Source organism: Arachis stenosperma, chromosome 10 (assembly GCF_014773155.1).
Source record: "Arachis stenosperma cultivar V10309 chromosome 10, arast.V10309.gnm1.PFL2, whole genome shotgun sequence".
NCBI classification, from domain to species: Eukaryota; Viridiplantae; Streptophyta; class Magnoliopsida; order Fabales; family Fabaceae; genus Arachis; species Arachis stenosperma.
In genome coordinates this window covers 10,672,510-10,695,061 of record NC_080386.1, presented here as the reverse complement: position 1 = coordinate 10,695,061, position 22,552 = coordinate 10,672,510, and the positions used below count along the sequence as shown (strand labels likewise).

At 33.0% G+C, this 22,552-nt stretch overlaps 2 protein-coding genes across 2 annotated transcripts; both read right to left on the bottom strand.

The window, feature by feature from the left end:
- Positions 1–5,087: 5,087 nt before the first annotated feature.
- LOC130955914 (ALBINO3-like protein 1, chloroplastic) lies at positions 5,088–11,114 on the bottom strand. Its single transcript, XM_057882916.1, has 11 exons — positions 10,542–11,114; positions 9,484–9,594; positions 9,272–9,346; positions 8,914–8,974; positions 8,551–8,624; positions 8,320–8,424; positions 7,212–7,319; positions 6,765–6,868; positions 6,469–6,675; positions 6,057–6,387; positions 5,088–5,567 (listed from the first exon to the last, which is right to left on the bottom strand). Exons 1-11 carry the CDS (start codon positions 10,896–10,898, stop codon positions 5,484–5,486), a joined length of 1,617 nt encoding a protein of 538 aa, XP_057738899.1. The 5' UTR covers positions 10,899–11,114; the 3' UTR covers positions 5,088–5,483.
- A 5,312-nt stretch (positions 11,115–16,426) lies between these two features.
- LOC130956740 (uncharacterized) lies at positions 16,427–18,026 on the bottom strand. Its single transcript, XM_057883737.1, has 4 exons — positions 17,704–18,026; positions 17,445–17,631; positions 16,706–17,089; positions 16,427–16,438 (listed from the first exon to the last, which is right to left on the bottom strand). The coding sequence occupies exons 1-4, from the start codon at positions 18,024–18,026 to the stop codon at positions 16,427–16,429; spliced, it is 906 nt and encodes a 301-aa protein (XP_057739720.1).
- Between the last annotated feature and the right edge of the window lie 4,526 nt (positions 18,027–22,552).

Sequence of the window (22,552 nt, the reverse complement as noted above, 5' to 3'; positions counted from 1 at the left end):
CCAGCAGGGCTTTTGCAGCCTCTCCCTATTCCCCACCAAGGATGGGATGACATCTGCATGAATCTTATTACATCCTTACCTCCTTTTCATGGATACTCAGTGATCATGGTTGTGATTGATAGACTTATCGAATTCGCCCATTTTATTTCTCTGCATCATGATTTTGATAGCAAGACAGTTTCCAATGCTTTCATCAAGCACATTGTTAAACTCCATGGTTTTCCCAAGTCAATTTCTCCGATCGTGATAAAGTGTTTATTAGTAAATTCCGGCAGCAATTATTCCAACCTCAAGAAACCACTTTAGCGATGAGCTCAGCCTCTCACCCGCAAACGGACGGTAAAGTGAAGTCTTGAACAAGACTTTGGAAATGTACCTTCGTTGCTTCTGTTTTGAGAATCCCAAGCGCTGGCTTGACATGCTTTCGTGGACACAATTTTGGTACAATTCTACTTATCACAACAGCATAAAGATGGCCTCGTTCAAAGCTTTATATGGACGTGATCCCCCTTCCTTGGTCAAATATAAAATTTCAGCAAAGGATGAGATTCCATTATAGGAACTGTTGCTAGCTTGGGACAAGTTGATTGAGCAACTTAAATCTACCTTGTTACGCTCTCAACAATTCATGAAGACTTAAGCTGACAAGTGTCGGCGATTCGTGGAATTTGAAGAAGGAGACTTAGTATTGATTAAGCTCCAGCCATACCGACAACACTCTGTCGCATTACGTCGTAGCCAAAAGTTGGAAATGCATTATTTTGGACTCCTCATCTACAGAAAGTTGAGTTTAGTAGCTTATCACCTAAAGTTACTAGTTGAGGCCAAAATCCACAATGCGTTTCATATTTCTGTCTCAAGAAATTTAGGGACGAGCAACATGAGCAATACTTGCCATTGCCACTCTAGTCGAGTAAAGAAGGTCCTGTTCTTAGTCCGCATGCCATTGTGGACCACGAGTCATCTTAAAACATGGCCAAAAAGTGCAGCAATTACAGATACAATGAAGACAAGGTACATGGGCTGAGAAGACGTGGGGGGATGCAACAAAATTTCTCCCAACTTACCCAGATTTCAACCTTGAGGACAAGGTTGAGGTTCAAGAGCGGGGTAATGTAACGAACAAGGGAGTAGTAACTAAATGGAAAAATAATATAGTGGGGCAAAATGACCATATAGGACAGAGTTAGTTAGTAAAAGTGGACACATGGAGCATGGTCCGAATGTTCAGGGCGTGAGACGCGGCAGCAGAAGACGCACTATTAGTAGAAAATTAGAGAATCATAGGCGGTAGATGATTCTGGTATTTGTCTCTTCATCTTGAATTCTCTTCCTCTCTCAGGTTCTTGCAGGGAGTTCATGGTTGCTACTCTTTTATTTGCCTCAATAATTTCATTGTTATAGCTTCATAATAACTGTCTTACTGTCTCCTTTCTTACTTATGTTCTGTCACTCAATTTCTTCACTTATTAATACAATTTTACTATAATTTTGAGGTATATACCACTGTTTACTGTTCTATTGCATCTTTATATTTTCTGCACCCTTCTACGACTTTTTAGAGTAATTTCTCCCTATTTTTTTTGTCTTTTTTTTTTAAAAAAGAAAATGTGAATGCTTTTGTGGTTTGTTGTTGTTGTTGAAGGATGAGGTGATGGCAGGCTTGCGAGAGTAGGTGGTGATCTTAATTAGGTGATGAAGTGTGATGGATAATGTTATTAGTGATAAGGGTGAGAGTGCGAGAAAAGGTGACAATGACAAAGTAGGATATTATGGTTGTGACCGTTGAGAAGGAGAAAGGTGAGGCTGACAAGGTGAAAGGACTCTAGGAGTGGCAAGATGGGGAAGATTTGGAATTTGGTAGGTTAGTTTTTGGATGTTGGATTTAGGTTCAAATTTAGTTGGATTTAGACTTTAGAGTTAGGGCTAAATTAAGGGCAAATTTAAAAAAAATTTAACTAATTATTGACTGTCAAAAAATTAATAATAGGAGTAAAATTTAAACTTATTTTATATGTTAGAAATAAAATTAAATGTTATAGATAAGTTTAAAAATTTTTTAAAATATTAAAGACAAAAAAATATATTTTATCCTTTAAATTAATATCTCATTTACATTAACAGTATAAATTATTAGTTTATTTGTATTATTTTAATTTTAATACATTATATATTTTATCATTTTTATATGCTATTTTTTACTTTAATAATTAAATATTACTTTTTATTATAAATTAATAATAAAATTTATTTAAATATCTAAAATTAGAGAATAAGATTATATAAAAATATCTAAATTTATGTTTTTTTAATAATTTTTATTTAAATATAATTTTAAATAATATAATTTAAACAACATTTATTTTATTATAATTTATTTTGATATAAAAATTATCAAATATAAATTATGTTTACACCAATTTACTTTTAATGAAAATTAAGATTGTAAAATCAATTTGATAAAAATTTCGTTTGCAAACATTAATACAAGCACACACTTAGTAATGGAAAACCAGGACGATGGAAGAATTTTTCGCAACTTTCTTTTCTTTTTTTAAATATCATTATGCACCAAACGCCATGTTTTGGACAATAACACTGCATGTTTTAGCGCTCAATTGATTAATTAGTCAGATGTGTTAAGTACAAACTATCTTTTATGGTTGTATCTGTTAATATTTACTTCATTTATGACCAGTTTTAATACTTTATTTAAGTCAAAAATAAAATTAGACATACCAACTTGTGATTATATTTAGATATATCTAAATATATTTTAAAAAATATTTTTTATTTTTATTAAGATATATTTAAATACAAATGGCATGCATCTCATATAAATATATATTTAAAATGTATCTGAAACTTGGGTATCATTCAACAAAGAGAACTACTTAGATAAAGACGCTTAAAACATCTTTTTTTAAAGATGTCAAGTAATTAAAATTTAATATATATACTTGATTAAACTATATTATTTTTATCAAAATTAGATCAGATAAATTGATTTGGCCAAAAATTGATAAATTATACTCTGAATCAATCTAAATTAATATTTTTTATAAAAAATAATTATAATATTTTTATTATAAAAAATAATTAAAATATTCTTTTATAAAAAAAATATTAATTTAAATCGGTTTAAGGTTTGATTTACCAATTTTTTTACCAAATCAATCTGATCTAATTTTGACAAAAATAATATAATTTAATTAATTATATGTATTAAATTTTAGTTAATAACAAATATTTAAAAAAAACGTTTTAAACATCTTTATCAGAATCTTCTTTCAACCAAATATTTGTGTTTCATAGAATATTACAAATACACCGGATGAGAAAACCCTAATCCAGATACACGTAAAACGTAGTAATAGCAAAATGCCATGAAGGTGTTATATTTCCGAATTCTACATGTAAGGCTGTTACGTATTGTAGGAACCTGACGTTATTGAATTATGCATTTTAATGACTTAATCAGATGATTTTTTTTTTTCAAAATGAAACTAAATGAAACAAGAAGATAAGGTAGTTTAATTTTTAAATATTAAAGATACGGGTCAACCGAAGTTGCAGTGATAATAAATCTTCAACACACTAACCAAAATTTGGCGCACACGCAACGTTACCGTACTGGAATGGCATGTGCACAACACACATCACGCTCACACATAGAGGTGAGAAAGACATGCTTCACTACCACTTTTTACTATTATTATTATTTTATTTTATTTTATTTTCTTAGGTATATATTTGTGAAGAATATAAAAATAGTTCTTTAAATAATTTTGAATAATAATAAATAACAAACTTGAAGTTCTATGAAAAGCTTTGTTAACAAAACATTTATTAAAAAAATAATTGAAAAATATATTATATAATTAACAAAATTTATTATTTTTGACCAAATCTTATCCAACTCTAAATTCTAAAGACTAAATTCTAAACCCTAAAATCTAAATCCTAAATTTTATTAGTATAAAAATAAAATATTAGTCTTAATGTGATGACTAATATTAACAAAATTATTGACCCCAAATATTTCTCTTAACTGAATTCAACACACATTAATCTACCAAAATCATAAGTTTGCAAAAGCACGAAAAGCTCATTCTTGTGAAATATGTTCTAAACTTTTATCACATACCTCAACTTTTTCTATATATTTTTGACAAATTTAATACATATTCTAAGAAGAATAATTATAACCAATAATTATGAAATTGTTCATATATAATTTTTAACTTATTGTAAATAAAATAACCATACTAGATATATATCAAAATCAGTCATATATAGAATATATATTAAAATACATAAATACATAGTAGTTGATTTTAGTGTACAAATAGTATTTTTGTAAATAAAATTTGAGTTAATGTACAGGTTGGGTCGGCTAAAAGGAACCTAGGCGAAAAGGTAGAAGAAGCATCGAATGAGGAAAAATTGCGTCAACAAACAAAACATGGCATACGAAAAGGGAGAGTTTCCGGGGCATATATGATAACTTGTTACCAAGAACACCAAGACTTGGCAAACCGGACAAGAATTGCATTTGCAGCTACTTCAAAACTATCTTGATTCTTAAATCACAACATGCTTTATTTTTCTAAAGCTAGCGTCACTTGAAAGTTGGAAGATGGAAACACTTACATTAAACCAGAAAGTTTTAAACTAACAAAATTTGTACTGGTCAATGCATGGAACATAAAATTGACTCAAAATTAACGCTTGGCAATTTTAAAGCATGATTGTCCAGTATTTCTCACCTCATCGGATCAAAGACTAATTCGTCATATACACAAGACAAGATTTGAATACACAACTTGTTCGAATACACAATGCTTTTGCCGCTCTAAATTCTGGCACAAATTCTGGCTTTATATCATAAACAATAAAATGGCCACGTATGTATAAGGATAAATCATATCTTCACTAATACACCAAATTCCATTGGTGCTCAGTAATTGATAGTTGAATTTTAATATCTAAACTTTCGACACCTGAAAATGGATTTGCATATCATTGCTTTGGTTTAGGGCTATGAATTTCATCATATCATATACAAACTTCGATGTTATTTGAAATTTTGAATTGAACATAACTATTTTCTAGACCAAAAAGAAATAAAATAAAACAGAACCACCAATGTTATATCCCCTCCAACTTTTCGCTATTCTCTTATTGGAATTCATAATCCTTATTTATTAAGAGAAAAAAAAAGACCTAAAATATAATACAAATGAAAATACAATCTGCCAATTCACTGATTCAGTTTCAGCCATCAAACTTCAACCACCTCCACACAGCAACTGTAGAAACCTCGAATCTTGTTGAATCCAAAAACTTCTGTGATAATATACGAAGTTAACCAGAGACATCTCGTATTGCAACTTGCAAGAATGGTTGCATTTAAGTGTATAATTCTAGATGGCATTGGGACCAATCAATTTCCCAGCAGCTGAACTTCTACGGTTCTAATTTCAATCCTTTGCCAGGTGATCCGATTCTTCTTCAGGATGTTGCTTCTTGGTGGTAGCTGTAGTTGTGAATGCTTCCCTTGGTTCCTGTAAAAACATGAATTAGACACGAGTACACGATGGCGTGTTATGAAATAATTATCTAAATCTTGATGATAATGGAAATTTTCCTCTGTACCAATGAAGAAATGCAAAGAGAAAATGAAAGAAAACTTGGTTAGCAATTTCTTAAGCTGGTTCATGTATTGCTAAATTTAACAATTCACAATGTCAGAAGCATGAAAGCATTCAAAGCAAAGCACTATAAGAAGGTTCACTGAAGATTGAAGAACAAAATTTTGCAAAAGGAAACATATCAGTATAAATTTTTTCTCCAGAACAAATTTTACAATTCGCCAAATAGAAAAAGGTAGGGTACGCAATCCAATTACGTTGACATAAAAAGGTAAGCAGAGATGATTACCAAAAGCATTCCTCATTCTTTTGGCAATAGAAAATTAAATTCAAGATGCACCTTTTTACATGTCCTTAACTGACAAATGTTAAGAAAAATACCATCTATATATGCTACAATACCTCATCTACACTTTTCTTATTTACTCCATTGTTGAAAGGAGAACCTTCATTACTTTCCCTCTGAGGTGTATATGTGGAATTCTGATTTTCTTCTAAGTCTTTGCTTAGTGGATTACCATTTACAGTGACTTGAGATGTGGATGGATCAGTATCAGCGTTAACATGCTGAGAATTTTCAACATTATCACCCCCATCTTGATTTTCCTCTTCAACTGTTATCTCATTAGTCTCATATACTTTAGTTGCTTTAGATGCTGCTTCCGCGGCTTTCCTTTTTTCTTCTTCTCTTTGTTGCCTTCTCCTTGCCTCTTGCTCTTTAAGTTGCCTAAATCTGCAACAAAAAGTCCGGGACAAAATGAAAATAAAATAACAGCACTATTAAACGCTGGTGGCTACTTATATAATTACCGACCTTTCACCAGGTTGTGGCCCCCCTGATGTTGATTTCTCATCTTGTCTAGCTTCTGTTTTCGTGGAATTTACTTTAGGTACTGACTTCGGAATCTTCATTTGGTCATCCTTCATAATATCATCTTGAATTTGAACTATAGGATTTTTTGCACCCCCTAATTTTTGAAGCCATACTTGTTGAGCAGTGCTCAATATATTATTTGTTAACCTGCACAGAGCATAATAAGTAAATATGGATAGACCGGATACATGGTTATATAAATATAAGACAAACAATAAGCTTCTAATTAAGCTCACCAATAAAGGCTTAGTCCAGAAGGAACTGAAAGAGCAAAATAACCAATCATTAATGGAAGGAGCTTGGTGATGGCTTGAGAACTCTTCATGTTGGGATCATTAGGCTGAAAGTTGACATGGAAAATGTTGAGCAACTCAGCTAATAAGATATACCCAGATGCATTTTCATGTGCAGACACAGAAAGTAAACTAATATGAACATTTTTCTCTTAATCTTGTATAAAAGTAAAGGAGAGTAAGTCGGTTACATGTGATTAAGCTAATAAGGTAAAATTCAGTTAGAAAGGCTGGCTATGGATGCAGAAGAAAAAATGTTAAGTATTTAAGTTAAAGATATAACTTGGCCATGGCTCAACACTTGTACACTTGTAAAATAAGGTTCAAGGGAAATATTGAGAAAGGGAACTGACATGTATATAATTTAGTTGTGCATATAACAAGACTGACCTGTGATGACTGCATTATTTGGACAGAGATGTACTGACTGACTACCAGCAACACGGGCAAGACAAGGTAAGCCAATGTGTCTGACCATCCAAGGGGAGGGTGACCATCCTGAAATTAAATGATTAAAGCAAAAGAAGTTAAAAATTAAATTAAATTATTTGCCAAATCACATATAAATTGAAATGGAACCAGCAAGAACAAAAAATGATATTGCAGAGAACTTTTTGCAATAACTTTAACATAGGTTAAAAATAATTATGAAGAACTGCACTTAAGAAAAAGGATGCAACAATTTAACATTCATTGATTCATTGAAGAAACGAGAGAGGAAAGAGTGATGCACCATAGATACATGAATCATAAACAAAGAATTATCATGCCTTTTCGACTTTTCCTACACTCAGAGGCAAACACTCCCTTGCCTTTTTTATGAGACCACAGCTTATTAGATCACAAATATATTAACTAGCTAACTAATCTAATTTGGTATATATGATCCCCAGATGGTACAATTCCCAACAGTGGAGGGTTCCTTGTAACATGTGTAACTCTCAATCAGCAAAAAGGAAACTCTTGTATCAGGGTGTAAAAATTATAATAGAAAATGGAAATTCTCCTATAAGGTAACTATTTAAATTGGAAAAATACAATAGAAGAGCTTTCTTATTTAGCAGAATAAGCATTGCCAACAAGGGAAACATTGTAAAGAATGCCTAAAACAAAGCACAAGAATTCAATATGGTCGTATTTCAAGCCAAGTTGCTAAAAATAAAATCGGAACTCTAAACATTATTCCATTTTCCTCCTAACATACAAAAACATTAGTTTGCTCACACTACGCCAATAAAATGTGTCCACACTCAAAGGAATTCAAAAACATCACACAGATTCTCAAAACACCATGAAACATTGAAACTGGTCAACTAAAAAAATAAAGAAATATACTTCTTATTAGTGATACAAATGATGGGACAATTCACAATTTGGTCTTATATGATATCAGAAAGAAGACCAATGCCCTAGACAAAAAATATGGTACTTGCAATGCCACAAAAGTAGTGTTCTCAATATATGTAGTTTTACTTTCTATTTTCCAAAAGATACTCACCACAAATGGAAAAAGCCAAGAGATACCACTTCCATTTTGACGAGCAGCAACCGTTGTTGGACCAGCAAGAGAAGGTATCCAGAAGAAACCTTCTGTAAGGAGTCCCTTTGTAATTATTTTTCAAATTAAAAGAAAAGGCAGCATTAACCATCAAAGATAGATTCATATGACCAAAAAATCACATCAATGGATAGACTATCAGATACCAAATCAGCAGAATAAACAAGATACCTCATCTGCCACATTTGAAAGGGCTCGATATAGGCCAATCCAGACTGGTATTGTTGCAAGTGTAGGCAAGCATCCTATGGAGAAGAGAAAAGACATTGACAAAAATATTACTAAGTAAAAAATTTAGATAGAACATTAATGCATTATACTGGATTAATTGATGCCTGCATACCCAATTAAGCCAAAACAATAGACTAAAAAATGCTTGATCAAATAGTTCCATATATCTTTTAATCATATAAAAAAAAAAAAAAAAAGAACAAACTGAACTTGTGATATGAAAGCTTTGGATGGCTCCATCCAGGAAACCAAGGACCATATTTATAAAAAATTTTGTAATATAGTCAATCATTCCCTACATACCTGCTAGAGGATTAATGCCGGCCAATTTATACAACCGAGCAGTTTCGAGTTGAATTCTCTCCTGTAGCAAAACAATGCATAAAACTTGATATTTGAATTACACTCCTATCAGTTAAAGGTAACAGTGACAAAATATAGACATAAGCATGGGCAATTTAGAATGGAATTTTGTCAGCAATGATAACAGCTCATTCAATTCTCCAGTAGCACAGGGGAAGAGAAATAATGCTATTCATGGCTATAACTGCCCAGCAATATCTCAAAAGTTATCCGAAGAGTTATCCAGTATATTCCCATAGTAGCTTTATTCTGATCAAAATCCAAACACGTTATTACTTATAGAAGCTATAAAAGATACCTGATCACCAGCATAACGTTGCTGGATAGCCTTTATTTGAGGTTGCAGTGATCGCATAGCCATGGCAGATTCTACCTGTGCACATTTATAAAGAATGCTATTTGTAATGAACATTTTTAAAGTCAATAGCAAAGAGCCAATGACAATCAGTTCAGTATGTTGTCAATTCATCAACACTAGAGAGTTTGAAGCACATTTCAACAGGAACAAACCTGTTTCTTTGTCAACGGAAAGGTGGCGGCTTTTACGAGAACTGTGAGCAGTATAATTGCAAAACCATAAGCATATGGCGCATGCAAAGTAGAAAGTCCATCTTTGAGTACCTACCAAAAAATTGAAAAAACACTTCTCTCATAATAATTGCAATGTGTATGATGGCAGTAGTATAATTATACAACTACAATTGTTAATCAAAGTAGTTATCTACTTAAAATATCATATATGTAACTAAGTTATTTCATAACTTCAAAGTTCAAACAATAAAAAAGGAAGTTTGACAAAACAACTATCAGTTGACTGTTATGTAGTCTACAGACTCATGTACGAAGGTGTCATTCATTACTAGCAGAAGTAACATATTGTTCTGTTGACCCAATTTCAATCTCCAATATGAGTGGAATATATTATTTCATTGACCTGACCACTATCAGCATCATCATCTCTTGACTTTAAATTTGTCTAATCGACTCCATGACAACTTAACCAACTATAGGAAATTGCACAGCTAGGATCACAGCAACAATGGAAATAATGATATTTAGCAGTTGGAACCCTATTCTTTTGTGAGTTGTGTTGTCAACTTCAACAGCAAACACCATGAATCCAACCAACCACTATAACTAGTGCATTGCACCGCCTTTAGCTTCGCTTTCACCATGCATTAACCTTAAACTGCAACTACTTTTAAGCATGGTTTGATTTCTTTTTTTTCACTTTTCAGATTTATTAGTCTTATATATATATATATATATATATATATATATATATATATATATATATATATATTCAATTATCATTTCATGTTTCCACTATCTTCTTCAGTGCAGTACAAAATAGACATGGAATTAAAACAGGAAATAAAACCAAACAAGCCCTTAATTCGCCATTCTAATTCACACTAGCAGGCTCAAAACGCTCCAAATACTGAATTCACATATTCCAAATTCAAATTCAAATCATGCCCTCCAAATTCCACACGCTAAACAAATAAAAATTCATTAGAATAAAAAGAGCTGGAAGTTAGGATAAAAAATAACAAGAACAACAATACCTTGAGCACAGTTTCCATGTAATTCGTGATCCCCGAGAGCCAATCGTTGTTCTGTTTGGCTGTGGTTGTCGCCGTCGCCGCTGTGTCGGAATTCGAGACGGCGGCATCCGCAATCGTGTAGAGGAACCCTTCCGCCCTATCGAACAGCTCCCTTAACACCTCTCCGGCGGCGTCAGGCTCCGGCAAGAACCCGGGTTTGAACCCGAACCGGGCCACCGAAAGCGACCCGCGGAGGAAGCTCCTGGTCGAAGCGGGAACAGCGTAGGAGTGAGACCGGTTCAGGAGAGGGAACCCAGTCCGGTTCCCGAACGGAGTAGAAGCTATGTTGGGCGGCGCACAAGGTAAGAGAGAAGCCATTTAATTTGGGCTCTGAAACGAGCCGGTTCAAGAAAGAAGAACGAAGAAGAGAAACCCTAGCTAGCAGTAGCAACACAAACCAGTTCGGTTGAACCGCGGGGTGTGACTGTTTTTGTTTAATAGGGTGAGGAGGAGAGAGCAGATGGTAGACGAAGGAAAGTGGAGCAATGGAAATGGAGTGAGTGGCGTTGTGAATCTTATGATATTGTTGGAGGGCAAAAACAAAGGTTGGGTGTTGGTGAAACGTGTTATTAATTGTAAATAGGATTTTGGTAATAAAAAATCCTTTTTTTTAGTTGAATTTAATTTTGATGTACTATTAATATAGAGTAGTTTAACTTTTATAGGTACATCTAATTACATAATAATAAAAATAATTATTTTTTATATTAACTCATAAATAGTCATTCAAAAAAAATATAATTATATGACTGTGTATAATTATTTATACTATTAGTGTATTAAAATTAAACTTTTTTTAGTTTTGTTTCTAATTTTTGTTAATTAGTTGTTTATTTAAGTAGTGTACTGATAGTTACACATGATGAAGAGAAAAGTTGGGTGAAAAATTTAACATAGTACACTTTACAATAGAAAAAGAAAATAAAAAAAGATAAACTTTGAGTTGATAAAAATTTTTAAAAAATGTTTATTTTTTATTTTGTGTTTGATAAATCAAAAAAATTATATGTTTGTACTTACAGTATTTAAAAGATATAGTACTTTTGAAAGTATTTAAAGTGGAATTTTTTAAAGATAATTTATATTTATCAAAATTAAAAAGTTTAATATAACACATTAATTCATTTCCAAATTTAATTATTTCATTAAAGTCATTTTTAATTTAATTTACCAAACATAGATGCACTTTTTTAATTTTGATATAAGAGTAAAAATAGTGTATAGCACATTATTGGAATGTAGGGAGATTGACTGCTTTGTGATGACTATGCTAAAGAAATCGAACGGTCTGAGTTAAGGAATAGTAATCGAACTGTCCGATTACATAAATCAGTAGATATATAAATTGGGCTGTCTGATTTGCATAGCAAATGCCACACGATTTGCGTAGCAAATGTCACGTGTCGTGCATGCAGTGCACTCCGACCTCTTGATCTATGTCTCTCCTTTTCACTTTGGAAATTCTCTCTCCTATTCATTCCTTTCACTCTCACTCTCGTAGCAAATGCCACGTGTCGTGCATGCAGTGCATCCCAACCTCTTGATCTACGTCTCTCCTTTTCACTTTGAAAATTCTCTCTCTCATTCATTCCTTTCACTCTCATTCTCATAGCAAATGCCACGTGATTTGCGTAACAAATGCCACGTGTCGTGCATGCAGTACACCCCGATCTCTTGATCTACATCTCTCTTTTTCACTTTAAAAATTCTCTCTCTCATGCATTCCTTTCACTCTCACTTTCAGTTTACACATTCCATAACTCACTTACATTCTCTTCTCTTCTTACATTGTTCATCCAAATCATGCAAAAAAAAACAATCAGCCACTATCAAAATATCAATAATGCTTAAAAGACCTAATATAAAAGAAGTTAATCATTTAAAATTTTACATTGTTAATTATCTTATTTATTTTAATTATGTAAGTTTTCATTATCAAATATTTTAATTTAATAAAAATAATAATGATAATATTAGAGGCTAATAGAAATATTATAGTAATAATTATTAAGATTATAGGTATATATAATATTATTATTAATTTTTAGAAATAGTTAGTAAAATAAAATAAATTTAGAAGATTTTTAAATAATTATTGAGTTAATTGTTATTATAAATATATTATTTAGATATTTAATTAAGGATTAACGATTTGTTGTTGTGTATTATTAGTTCGATATTTAATTAATATGCTTTTTTATTGTATTATAGTGAAAGTTTTGAAATTTTTTCGATATAATAATTAACCATTACTCTTCATTCTTAGTTAATTAAGTAATTAAGGTATATTATTATTATTATAGCGGTATGAAAATCGAAACTGAACAAGGAATAATAATAATAATAATAATAATAATAATAATAATAATAATAATAATAATAATAATAATAATAATAATAATAATTGAATTTAGTGTAATTTAAGTAATGAATTATGTTATTAATACTAAATTTTGGTTATGAATTTAATAAACTATTTATGATTATTAATAAATTTGGTGTTATAAAATATATATATATATTTATGGATAATAATATTAGAGGTGTTTAATACTTTTTAAAATTATTTTGTTATATAAATAAAAAATAATGAATCATAATTATTATAAAATAAATAGATTTTAAATATTAGAAAATATATTTTTAATGTATCTAATCATGATAATTAAATTTATATTTTAGATTCATTTAAGTTTTATTAATTGTTGGTAGAAGCTAATAAATATAAATGTGAGATTTTTGTAAAATAGATTTAGTATATTTCGAGTAGTTAATAATATAATTGTTAATATAACTATATTATACTAGTTATGTGACAATGAAAATAAGATATTGTTAAATTTTATTTATTAATTAATTATGGTTATTTTTGTTTAATGTGATATATGGCTACATTTTGTAGGGTTTGTGGATGTTGACATGTAACCATTTAATGCCGTCGGATCCGTACAATCTAATTGTGAAGGGACATTTATGAGAGACTAATTTTTATCACGTTTTTTAGATTGGAGTAATCCAATGTCAGTCGGCAATGGTTAATGCTCTGATCGAGTGATGGCGCCCTAAGATTCACACATTTCATTTTCTGGTTGGTGAGTGTGCCGTGACATTGGAAGATGTGGCGATAATTTTTTATCTTCTGACAAATGGTCGTCCAGTTACAGGACCGACCATGGGTAGTTATGAGGCCTTAGAGGTCGAATGCTTGTACCAGTTTGGGGTTGCACCTAAAAAGATAAATTGTAGAGGAAGTTTCATAAAGTTGACGTGGTTTCAATGACTGAAAGATCGTTTAGTCTTGACTGATGATATTTACATTCAGAGATACATAAAGTGCCACATAATGTTATTATTTGGGACAATTCTATTTGGAGACAAGTCTAGAGCAGCAGTGCACTGGAAATTTCTGTCGTTATTCCGTAACTTTTCTGGGATCATAGAATTTAGTTGGGATCGACATGCCTGGCGCACTTGTATAGAGCGTTGTGTAGGGCATCTCGTATCGACTGCAAGGAGATCGATGGTCCACTAACACTTTTGCTTATCTGGGCTTGGATCCGTCTACCATTTCTTGCACCGATTCTCGGCAATCCCCAACTCTTTCCGATTGCAAACAGGTAAAATTAATTACTATCTGCTTTGAAAAAGTATAGTACATTGTATTTTAATTTTTACGATAAAAGTTAATTAACGGATTGTCTAAGGTCAAGTGGCGTAACTGGGAGCATGCTGACCGGCATTACAGATTTCATTCTCTTGCTCATTTTAGGAGGTCGTTGGATAATCTACAATCTTATAATAAACAAGTATCTGTTTTTGTTTAGCCGTATTATTATTTGATGTGTAATCCACTTTTACTTTCAATGTATCCAGTTTGTTTTGGAGACTTAAGTAGTTGATCGTATTGTGTAACGTTCCTTCTTGTAAAATACCTTACTTAAGTCATGATATTTCCACTAACAAGAACATTACGTGATCTTTTCCAATATTAACTATTTAATTACTGAGCCTTTATATCGATATCGCGTTCCAGTTTTGTGAAAATGCTAGAAAATTTTGTTCAAATAAAACCTTTCATCAAAGATCTTCAAACAATAATAGTCACATAATTATTAATAATAGTAAATGTTATTTAAGTAATTTTAAATAAAATTCAGATACAATACCTATTTCTCTGAAAAAATAAAATCTTAAGCGACAAGTATGAGGAGACTCTATGAAAGCACTTAACTCATAAACAAACTCCACTATTCGTCCACAGATCCATATTGAGTCTTCAAAACCTGTGTCACTGAAAGGGTGAAAAATTATGGGGTGAGAACTAACCACTCGTTCTCAGTAGAAGATGAGAATGCCGTAAAAGTGGTTTTCCTAATGAAACCTTTAAAATTCTTCGAGTTCTAATTTAAACAATTTAATTATCGTCCTTTAAATTATATTATTTTATCAATTTTTAGTACATTAATCAATCCTCAATTATATCAATCCTCAATCACCTCAGTAATAGTCACATTTATAAACTAACAAACACAAGTAAGGTACATAATATAAACATACAAACAATTCATGGAAGTCAAATAGCAAGGAATTTCACATATAACCTAACACAGCAATAGAAAGCACCCAAACAATTCATACAAATACATATGATGAATGTCTATTTCTATATAGACTGTGAGCTCGCGTGTCAGTTCGTTACCCGTTACCCGACAGTGGTCCTGAGATAGGCGTTACGTATCGCCATCCCTACCTCAGCCAACGTCCCTTCTATGAGCGTTACGTATTGTCGTTCTCATAGGGAACCTTCCTTCGAGTCTCAAGTGGACGTTAAGTATCACTGCCCCCCACTGAGCCTCATCCTTCAGGCAGGGACGGATCCAGAAATATTATTGGGGGGGGGGGGAATAAAATATATATTAAAAAATTATGCAAAAAATTATATAATGTAAGATGTATTACAAAAATATACTGATAAAAAATATATTTTAAAGTGAAAAAAATATGTGTGTAATTTTTACTAATGAAGTAGTCGATTCTTCATATCATAAAATTCATCGATAATAAAATCTGTGTCAAATTTTCAACAATTTTCTTTTCAATATAATTAAAAGATAATTAGCAATAAATTCATCTTTCATTTTGTTTCTGAGTCATTTATCACAATATTCATAGCTGAAAAGATCATTCAGTTGTAGCAGTTAAAACAAAGAGAATTAATACCAAATGAATCAAGAAAGACAGTCACAAAAAGAAAAAGAATTCACTTTATGGATTTTGAGAAATTATATTTAATTAAAAAATATTAATAATAATATCTTTTTCAGATTTTTTTTAACATTATTACTTACTTTTTAAATGTTAGAAATCATTAATATTTAAGTTGGACTAAACTTTTATTTTATAATAGACTAAATATTAAATAATTTTTTTAAAAAATTAAATCATACTTAATAACTTAATACAATTAATTTTTTTTTAGAAAAAGTTAGGGGGCGAGGCCTCCACTCGCCCCCCTCCCCCTTATGTCCGTTCCTGCCTTCAGGTCTCAACTAGACGTTAAGTATCATCGTTCCTACTGAGCCTCATGTACAAATCTCAAGTAAGCGTTATGTTTTGCCTTTCTCATTAGATTGTGCTAAAAACATAGTTTTTTATTGCGGATGGCAGCTCACGGCGGTGAGCCAAAAATCTGCCATAAAATAATGGCGAATGGTGTTGCAGGAAATGGCAGAAATGGTGGATTACCTAAAAATGCATATATATGTACAAAAAAACATGCAGAAAAATTGCAAATATAATAAACTATAAAATCTAATATATGTAATCATTTTTCTAGTCATATCCAATTAATGCAGCAACTATAATAGCAAATGTAGGAAATAAACATAAGACATAAAACATAAACACTAAAAACTTAAGAGAAAGACCAAAGCCATTGTCTTATCATGTCTTTAAACTAACAAATGATAAAATAAATCATCTAAATTCTAGCTCTCATCAACTTTATCATGCCTCTCTGCCCCCTCATCATCATCTGATTCAGTATCATTAAATTGGATCTCCTCTTCTTCATTTTCGGAATCTTCTGAATCTTCAAATTCTGGTTCTTCTTCTTCCACAATTACCGCCTTTCCTTTTTTTGAGGCCTTAGACCCACTTGGTCCACCCTTTGGAGCTGTAGGTTCTTTCCTTTTTCTATTTTGTTGTCTTCTCCTAGTATTTGCATTAAGCTCATGTCCTCCCATTGCTTTAAACACAAGGTTCCAACTCAAAGTGTTGTCACCTTCATGAACCAAATCAGCATCATCTTTCACATTATCATCACTTTGAAAGGTGGCAGTCCCAAGTTCTCCAACAAGCCACTCATTACACTCATCAATGTCATTGTGTGTAATAGGGTCAACTTCATCTTTAAGGTTGTACTTTTCGATAAGCTGTTGGTTATATTTTATAAATACCAAACTCTCCATCCTTTCATGATCAAGCCTATTTCTTCTTTTAGTATGAATCTGCAAAAGTATTAAATATAATCTAAGTAGCTATAGAGTTTGCAGTTTATTACTTCTAATTTTAATGAGTTTAAGTGATACTTTACATACTCAAAAATACTCCAGTTGCACTCACATCCTGAAGCACTACAAGTCAAACTCAAAATCTTGATAGCAAGGTCTCGCATGTTTGGAGCTTCATGCCCGTATGTCTGTCACCAAAATGCTATAAATTAAAATAAATTTATCTTAAGATTTTAATTAGCACTCTAACAGTCTAACTAAGTTAACAATGCATTGGAGGATTATTCTTACCGGGTGAAAGCTTTTTCCTCTAAGATTTTGCAAAGGCTGATCCAAAAAGTCCATAGCTAGCCTTATATAGTGCTTGCTCCTCCAATATCTTCTCTTGCACAGCTATAATTGGCACCAATCTAGTGATGCACTCAAACCACCCCTTTGTAACTTCTAAATCCAGCTCAATGCGAGGATTATCATAAAACAACTCCGGATTCAGGAAATGACTGGCTGCATGCAACGGGCGATGAAGTTGGCAAGTCCATCTGTTGTCCATGATTTTAAAAACTTTAGAATATTTGCTCACATCATTAGAAAATGTTTTCATGATGCATTACTTTGCCTTCTCTATTGCTTCATATATATAACCCATCGATGGCTTCTTCTCCCCATCAACAAGTCGAAGCACTCGAACAAGAGGACCCATGATCTTAAGGGTGTACTTGACATGATTCCAAAAGGAGGGCCTAATAACAATCTTTGTTGCCTCCCTCCCATTTGCCTTCCTTGACAACTTATTCCTTACCCACTCATCCGAGGTGAACATTCTTCTTAGATTTCCTTTCTCTTCATAAAGTCTTTCCAAAGACAGAAATGAAGTGGCAAATCGAGTGACTGTATGCCTCACCAATTTCTTGCCATTTGTAAAGTGTCTCAACATAGATAAAGTGTTAGAGTGGCTATAAGTGAAGCTAACCAAAGAAATGGCACTTTTATGGTTTTTTGGATTAATTGTATCTTCCCAATGTCTTCAAGCATAAAATTCAAACAATGGGTAGCACACGGGGTCCAAAACAAATTTGGTCTCTTCTCCATCAGCAACTTACCAGCTAGAACATAGTTGCTCCCGTTGTCAGTTACAACTTGAACAATATTTTACTCCCCAATTTTTTCAACAATACCATCAAGAAGCTCAAACATTTTTTCACCCGTCTTCACATAATCAGAGGCATCAATAGACTTCAAAAACATTGTCCCAACAGGAGAGTTTATAAGAAAATTGATAATGCTCCGTTGTCTCTTATCCGTCCAAGCATCTGACATAATTGAGCAGCCATACTTTTCCCATTGTTCCTTATGATCCTTTAACAAGTCTTTGGTGTATTCTAACTCCTCGTTAAGGAGTGAAACCCTTAGAGCATGATAAGCTGGAGCAGGTAAATTAGGACCAAAGCTTCCAACAGCCAACAACATTTCTTGGAAACTCTTCAACCTCACTGGATTCAATGGAATCCCAGCTTGGTAGAACCACCGTGCTATGTATCGATGAACTCTACGAACTGCTTTCTTATTACATGCTTCCTTGCTATTCTGTTGCCTCAATTTCTCCTTTTTGTTTCTTGCAATGGCAGTTTTGGGTCTTTTAACAAACAAATCCATTGGACCTCTCCTTGAACTTGTACCCCCTCTAGCTGCTGCCATTAGAGTTAGATTTGAAATTTCATCAATTCCTTCTGCATTTTCCTCTGACAATCCAAACCCCAAACTATCTAAATCAAGCTCCCTAGCATTGACACTATGTTTCTCGGTGCTCACCGATGTAGCACTTTTTCTTCCTCAAGTTTTTTTCTGATTGTAAAACTCCCATAATTCAGCAAGAACATCCTTTGAGACTATTTTACATCTAGCAACATTCCCAGGCTTATTCATTAGGTGCACCTTTGCCGGTGTAATTCCTCCTTTCATAATTTTTCCACAAAAAGTACATATGGTGTCATTGGTATTTTCTTCTTCCACAGCATTAACATATTTCCACCATGGGTCAATTCTACTGGCACGGACAGCAGCTGCAGGACGAGCATGAGCAGTTCCAGCAACATGGCCGGCAGAGGCAGGGGTAGGGGCAGGGGCAGGGACATGGGCTTCAGAATTAGGGGCTGGTCTAGAAGTTGACATAGTGGACTAAACTGAAAGAAAAACAAGTTGGAGGAAGAGAGGTTTATGAGGGAAGAGAAGGAGATAGTGAAGTGAGTGCACTAAATGAAAAAAAGGAATGTATGTACTGTAACTGGTATGAACCAGAGAAAAGAGGGAACTGTGATGATGAGCGGCAGCGACCACCAGCGGCGATGGGCAGTGATGAACGACGACAGGCGGTGGCGTCCGACGGTGACAGGCAGTGGCGAAGATCCCCGGTGACAGAAGGCACACAGAAGAGAGAAAGAGAACAGGAACAGAAAGACATTTTGGACGTGAAAGAGAGGAAGAGTCGTTTTTGAGTTGCAGTGGCTGAACTGGGTTAGTGGGTTACATTTATCATTTGGGGTTTTGCTAAATTACCCATTTACCCTCAATTTTTTTTAAAAATTCAAAAAAAATCCGCAATTTTCGCCATTTTCATGGCGGTCCGCCATGGCATCACCACAATTGCGACCGCCTTTTGCTCGCTGTGAAAACCCCTTCGTGGTGGCGTTTGTATGGCGGCGAGAGCAAATCCCGCCACGCCATACTGTTATGGCGTCACCATGGCCGATATTTTAAAACACTACCTAAAAATCAAATTATTTAATTCAAATCATTCAATCTTTTCCTCAATCTTTATTCCTCAAACCTCAACTCTTAATTTCTTAAACTTTTAAACCTTTAAACCTTATTCCTTAATTCCTTAAGCTTTAATCCCTAAACTTTAAACATTAAACCTTAGACCTTACTTCATACCTTAATTACCTCTTTCTCATCCAAACTCGATTTAATCGCTTTACCCTCAAATATTCAAATGATCTTAAATTATTATTTTAATCTCGTTCTTTTATTAAAAGATCATTACATCCTTACTAATGTTTAACCTTAATACCCTGACCTCTTTGACCGAAACCTCTATCCTTCTTTAATACCTCATCTCTTTCTCTTTTTCCTTTTAATTCTTACTATTTTTTCTAAAACTTTTTCTTATTTTTATAAAATTTTGGACATAACATCCCCTAGAAATAGGATTTTACTAATCTTTTTTTTAACAATTACCAATAACAATAGTTTTTTCAAAAATCAACTTATCATTTTTCAATTTAACCAATAATTCCAAATCAATTACCATTCATAACCGCAACTCAACAAATTCTCATTACAACCAGCTACAAATAAGAATTTTTAGCATTCTTAAACAATTAGGAAATCAAACACATATTCATCAAATTCAGTCATTTTCATAATCACAAATCCAACTTAAACTCATCATTCAATCATTCTAGACAATCATAAATTATTTGTAATTATTTGATAAACTTATTGGCATTCATAATCCAAAGTATTTAGTTTAAAAATGAATCCCCTACCTCAAGAAATCAAGCCTGCAGCGATTTTAATATAATAAACCCTCTTTTCATGTTAATATGCAGCAGTGACAGCAACCGCAGAAATTTTCAAGCGACCTCAACCGCATTAACCAAAACTACAACAACCACAAGAACTTTAATCACAGCATGAAATTAATGCAACTGAACCTGCAACAAAAGAACAAAGCAACAGCGACCTCTGAATCAATTTGGCGGCAGCTCTGGCAGCTATCTTCAGTTACCGCGGCGACCAGAAGCTCTGGTGGAGGATTTTCGACTACCAGAGGTGCAGCGACGTGGCTGTAACGACAATCAAAGACAAAAATATTCGAAAGTTAAAAGAAATGGAAATTAGAAGGAAGAACGCCCTTACTAGCGGTGGACTCCACAATGACAGGGGCCAGAAGCATGGCGGTGCAACTCGGTGACGAGCTCCGTCAGAACCCCCTTTCTCTCTCCTCAAAATCCCTCTCCCTACGCACTGGCACAACAGTTATTCACAACCCCAGCGACGGCAGCTATGACAGCGACGAAGTGGCTCCACAGCAGCAACGATGTAGGATGCGGCAGCGACGAAGATGAAGCTTTCTTCTTTGCATCTCTGGCTCACGCATCGTCCTCTCCTGTTCGCGACAGCGCTGATCCTCTCTCCACTCAGCAACACAATGGCGGCGACGGTCTCGAACGGAAATGGCGACGGCTTGGCAGCTCCCTCTTCTCTCTTCTGTTCGTGCATCCTTCCTCCCTCTTTGCTACAACATCGACAGCGACTGCGATGGCGGCGATCCCTAGCCGTGGCGTCGTCCCTTCCTCTCCTCCCCTTTTTCTTCTTCTGCGTGTGTGTGTGTGCGTTTGTGGGTGAGGGTGGCGACTACGGGTAGGTTAGGGTTGAGGGAATGAGTGGCAATGAGTGAGTGTGGGTTAGGTAAAAAAGATAATGGTGAAATTGGGGATTTTAATAAAATTAAAACGATAGAGTAGTAAATTAAATTAAATATAGTTTAATATAATTATTTTTAAGAATATTATTTTTTTCTCAATTTATAATTTATTTTTAAATAAGTACTCTAATCTAAAATTAGATATAACTAAGTTAATTTTCTTTTATTCATAAAATTAACCAAAATTTTCAATTTAATTTATATAAAACTTTCGTTATTTTTAATTACTAAAACTTTAAATTTTAATTAAGAAAATACCCAAATCATTAATTTATAGTAAACAAAAATATCTAATTATTATGAAAATGATATAAATCCTAATTAATTTTAAACTCAGCATCATAAAATTTGATTTAATTACTTTTTAGTGAAATAATTTTCTTAAAATAAAATTTTCAACAAATATAATAAATCATAAATAACTCATTATTTAATTTTCAAAAACTCGAAATATTACACATTGTGCCAGATGTAATTCCTGTAGACATCCGTCAACATTTTGTGATTTGGAGTGCTACAATGCAACTGATAATGTTTCGAATGTGCTGATCAACATTGCCAACATAGATCAAGAAATATTTTTGTTTCTCTTTTGTTCAATGGAAGTAAAACTTGCTAAATACACGGTTGTCTCTTGAGTTTAAACCATACAAGACCAATCACTTGTTAAGTCACAATAAAAAGAAAGTTCTCCAACATTAAGTGATGAACTTGTGTTCTCACTTTTCAGTTTTGACTTTTGACTACTATAGTAGAAGACCAGTGTAATGAATATGGTCAAGAATGCACATAAACCATATTTATTAACAACTTCATTTGCAGCTATAAAGTCACTACCATAAGCGGAGGAAGAATCATTTGCAATTTGATTCAAGAAAAACTATCCTTTCACTTTGTTTTCAACATGAGACTTTGTTCCTTTCTTTGAGAAAGTGGAGGATGAAGAAGAATAAAAAGATGATGATGATTCTACA

What these genes read in the sequence shown, in the direction of transcription:
- LOC130955914 (XM_057882916.1), bottom strand. Translation starts at nt 10,898, where the DNA reads ATGGCTTCTCTCTTACCTTGTGCGCCGCCCAACATAGCTTCTACTCCG. An exon ending in ACATGGAAACTGTGCTCAAG is followed by an intron (nt 9,595 to 10,541) that starts GTATTGTTGTTC and finishes ATTTTTTGGTAG; the next exon opens with GTACTCAAAGATGGACTTTC. An exon ending in CGGCATTAATCCTCTAGCAG is followed by an intron (nt 8,625 to 8,913) that starts GTATGTAGGGAA and finishes TCTTCTCCATAG; the next exon opens with GATGCTTGCCTACACTTGCA.
- LOC130956740 (XM_057883737.1), bottom strand. Translation starts at nt 18,026, where the DNA reads ATGTTGAGACACTTTACAAATGGCAAGAAATTGGTGAGGCATACAGTC. An exon ending in GAAGCAATAGAGAAGGCAAA is followed by an intron (nt 17,632 to 17,703) that starts GTAATGCATCAT and finishes CATGGACAACAG; the next exon opens with ATGGACTTGCCAACTTCATC. An exon ending in AGGAGCAAGCACTATATAAG is followed by an intron (nt 17,090 to 17,444) that starts GCTAGCTATGGA and finishes ATACTTTTGCAG; the next exon opens with ATTCATACTAAAAGAAGAAA.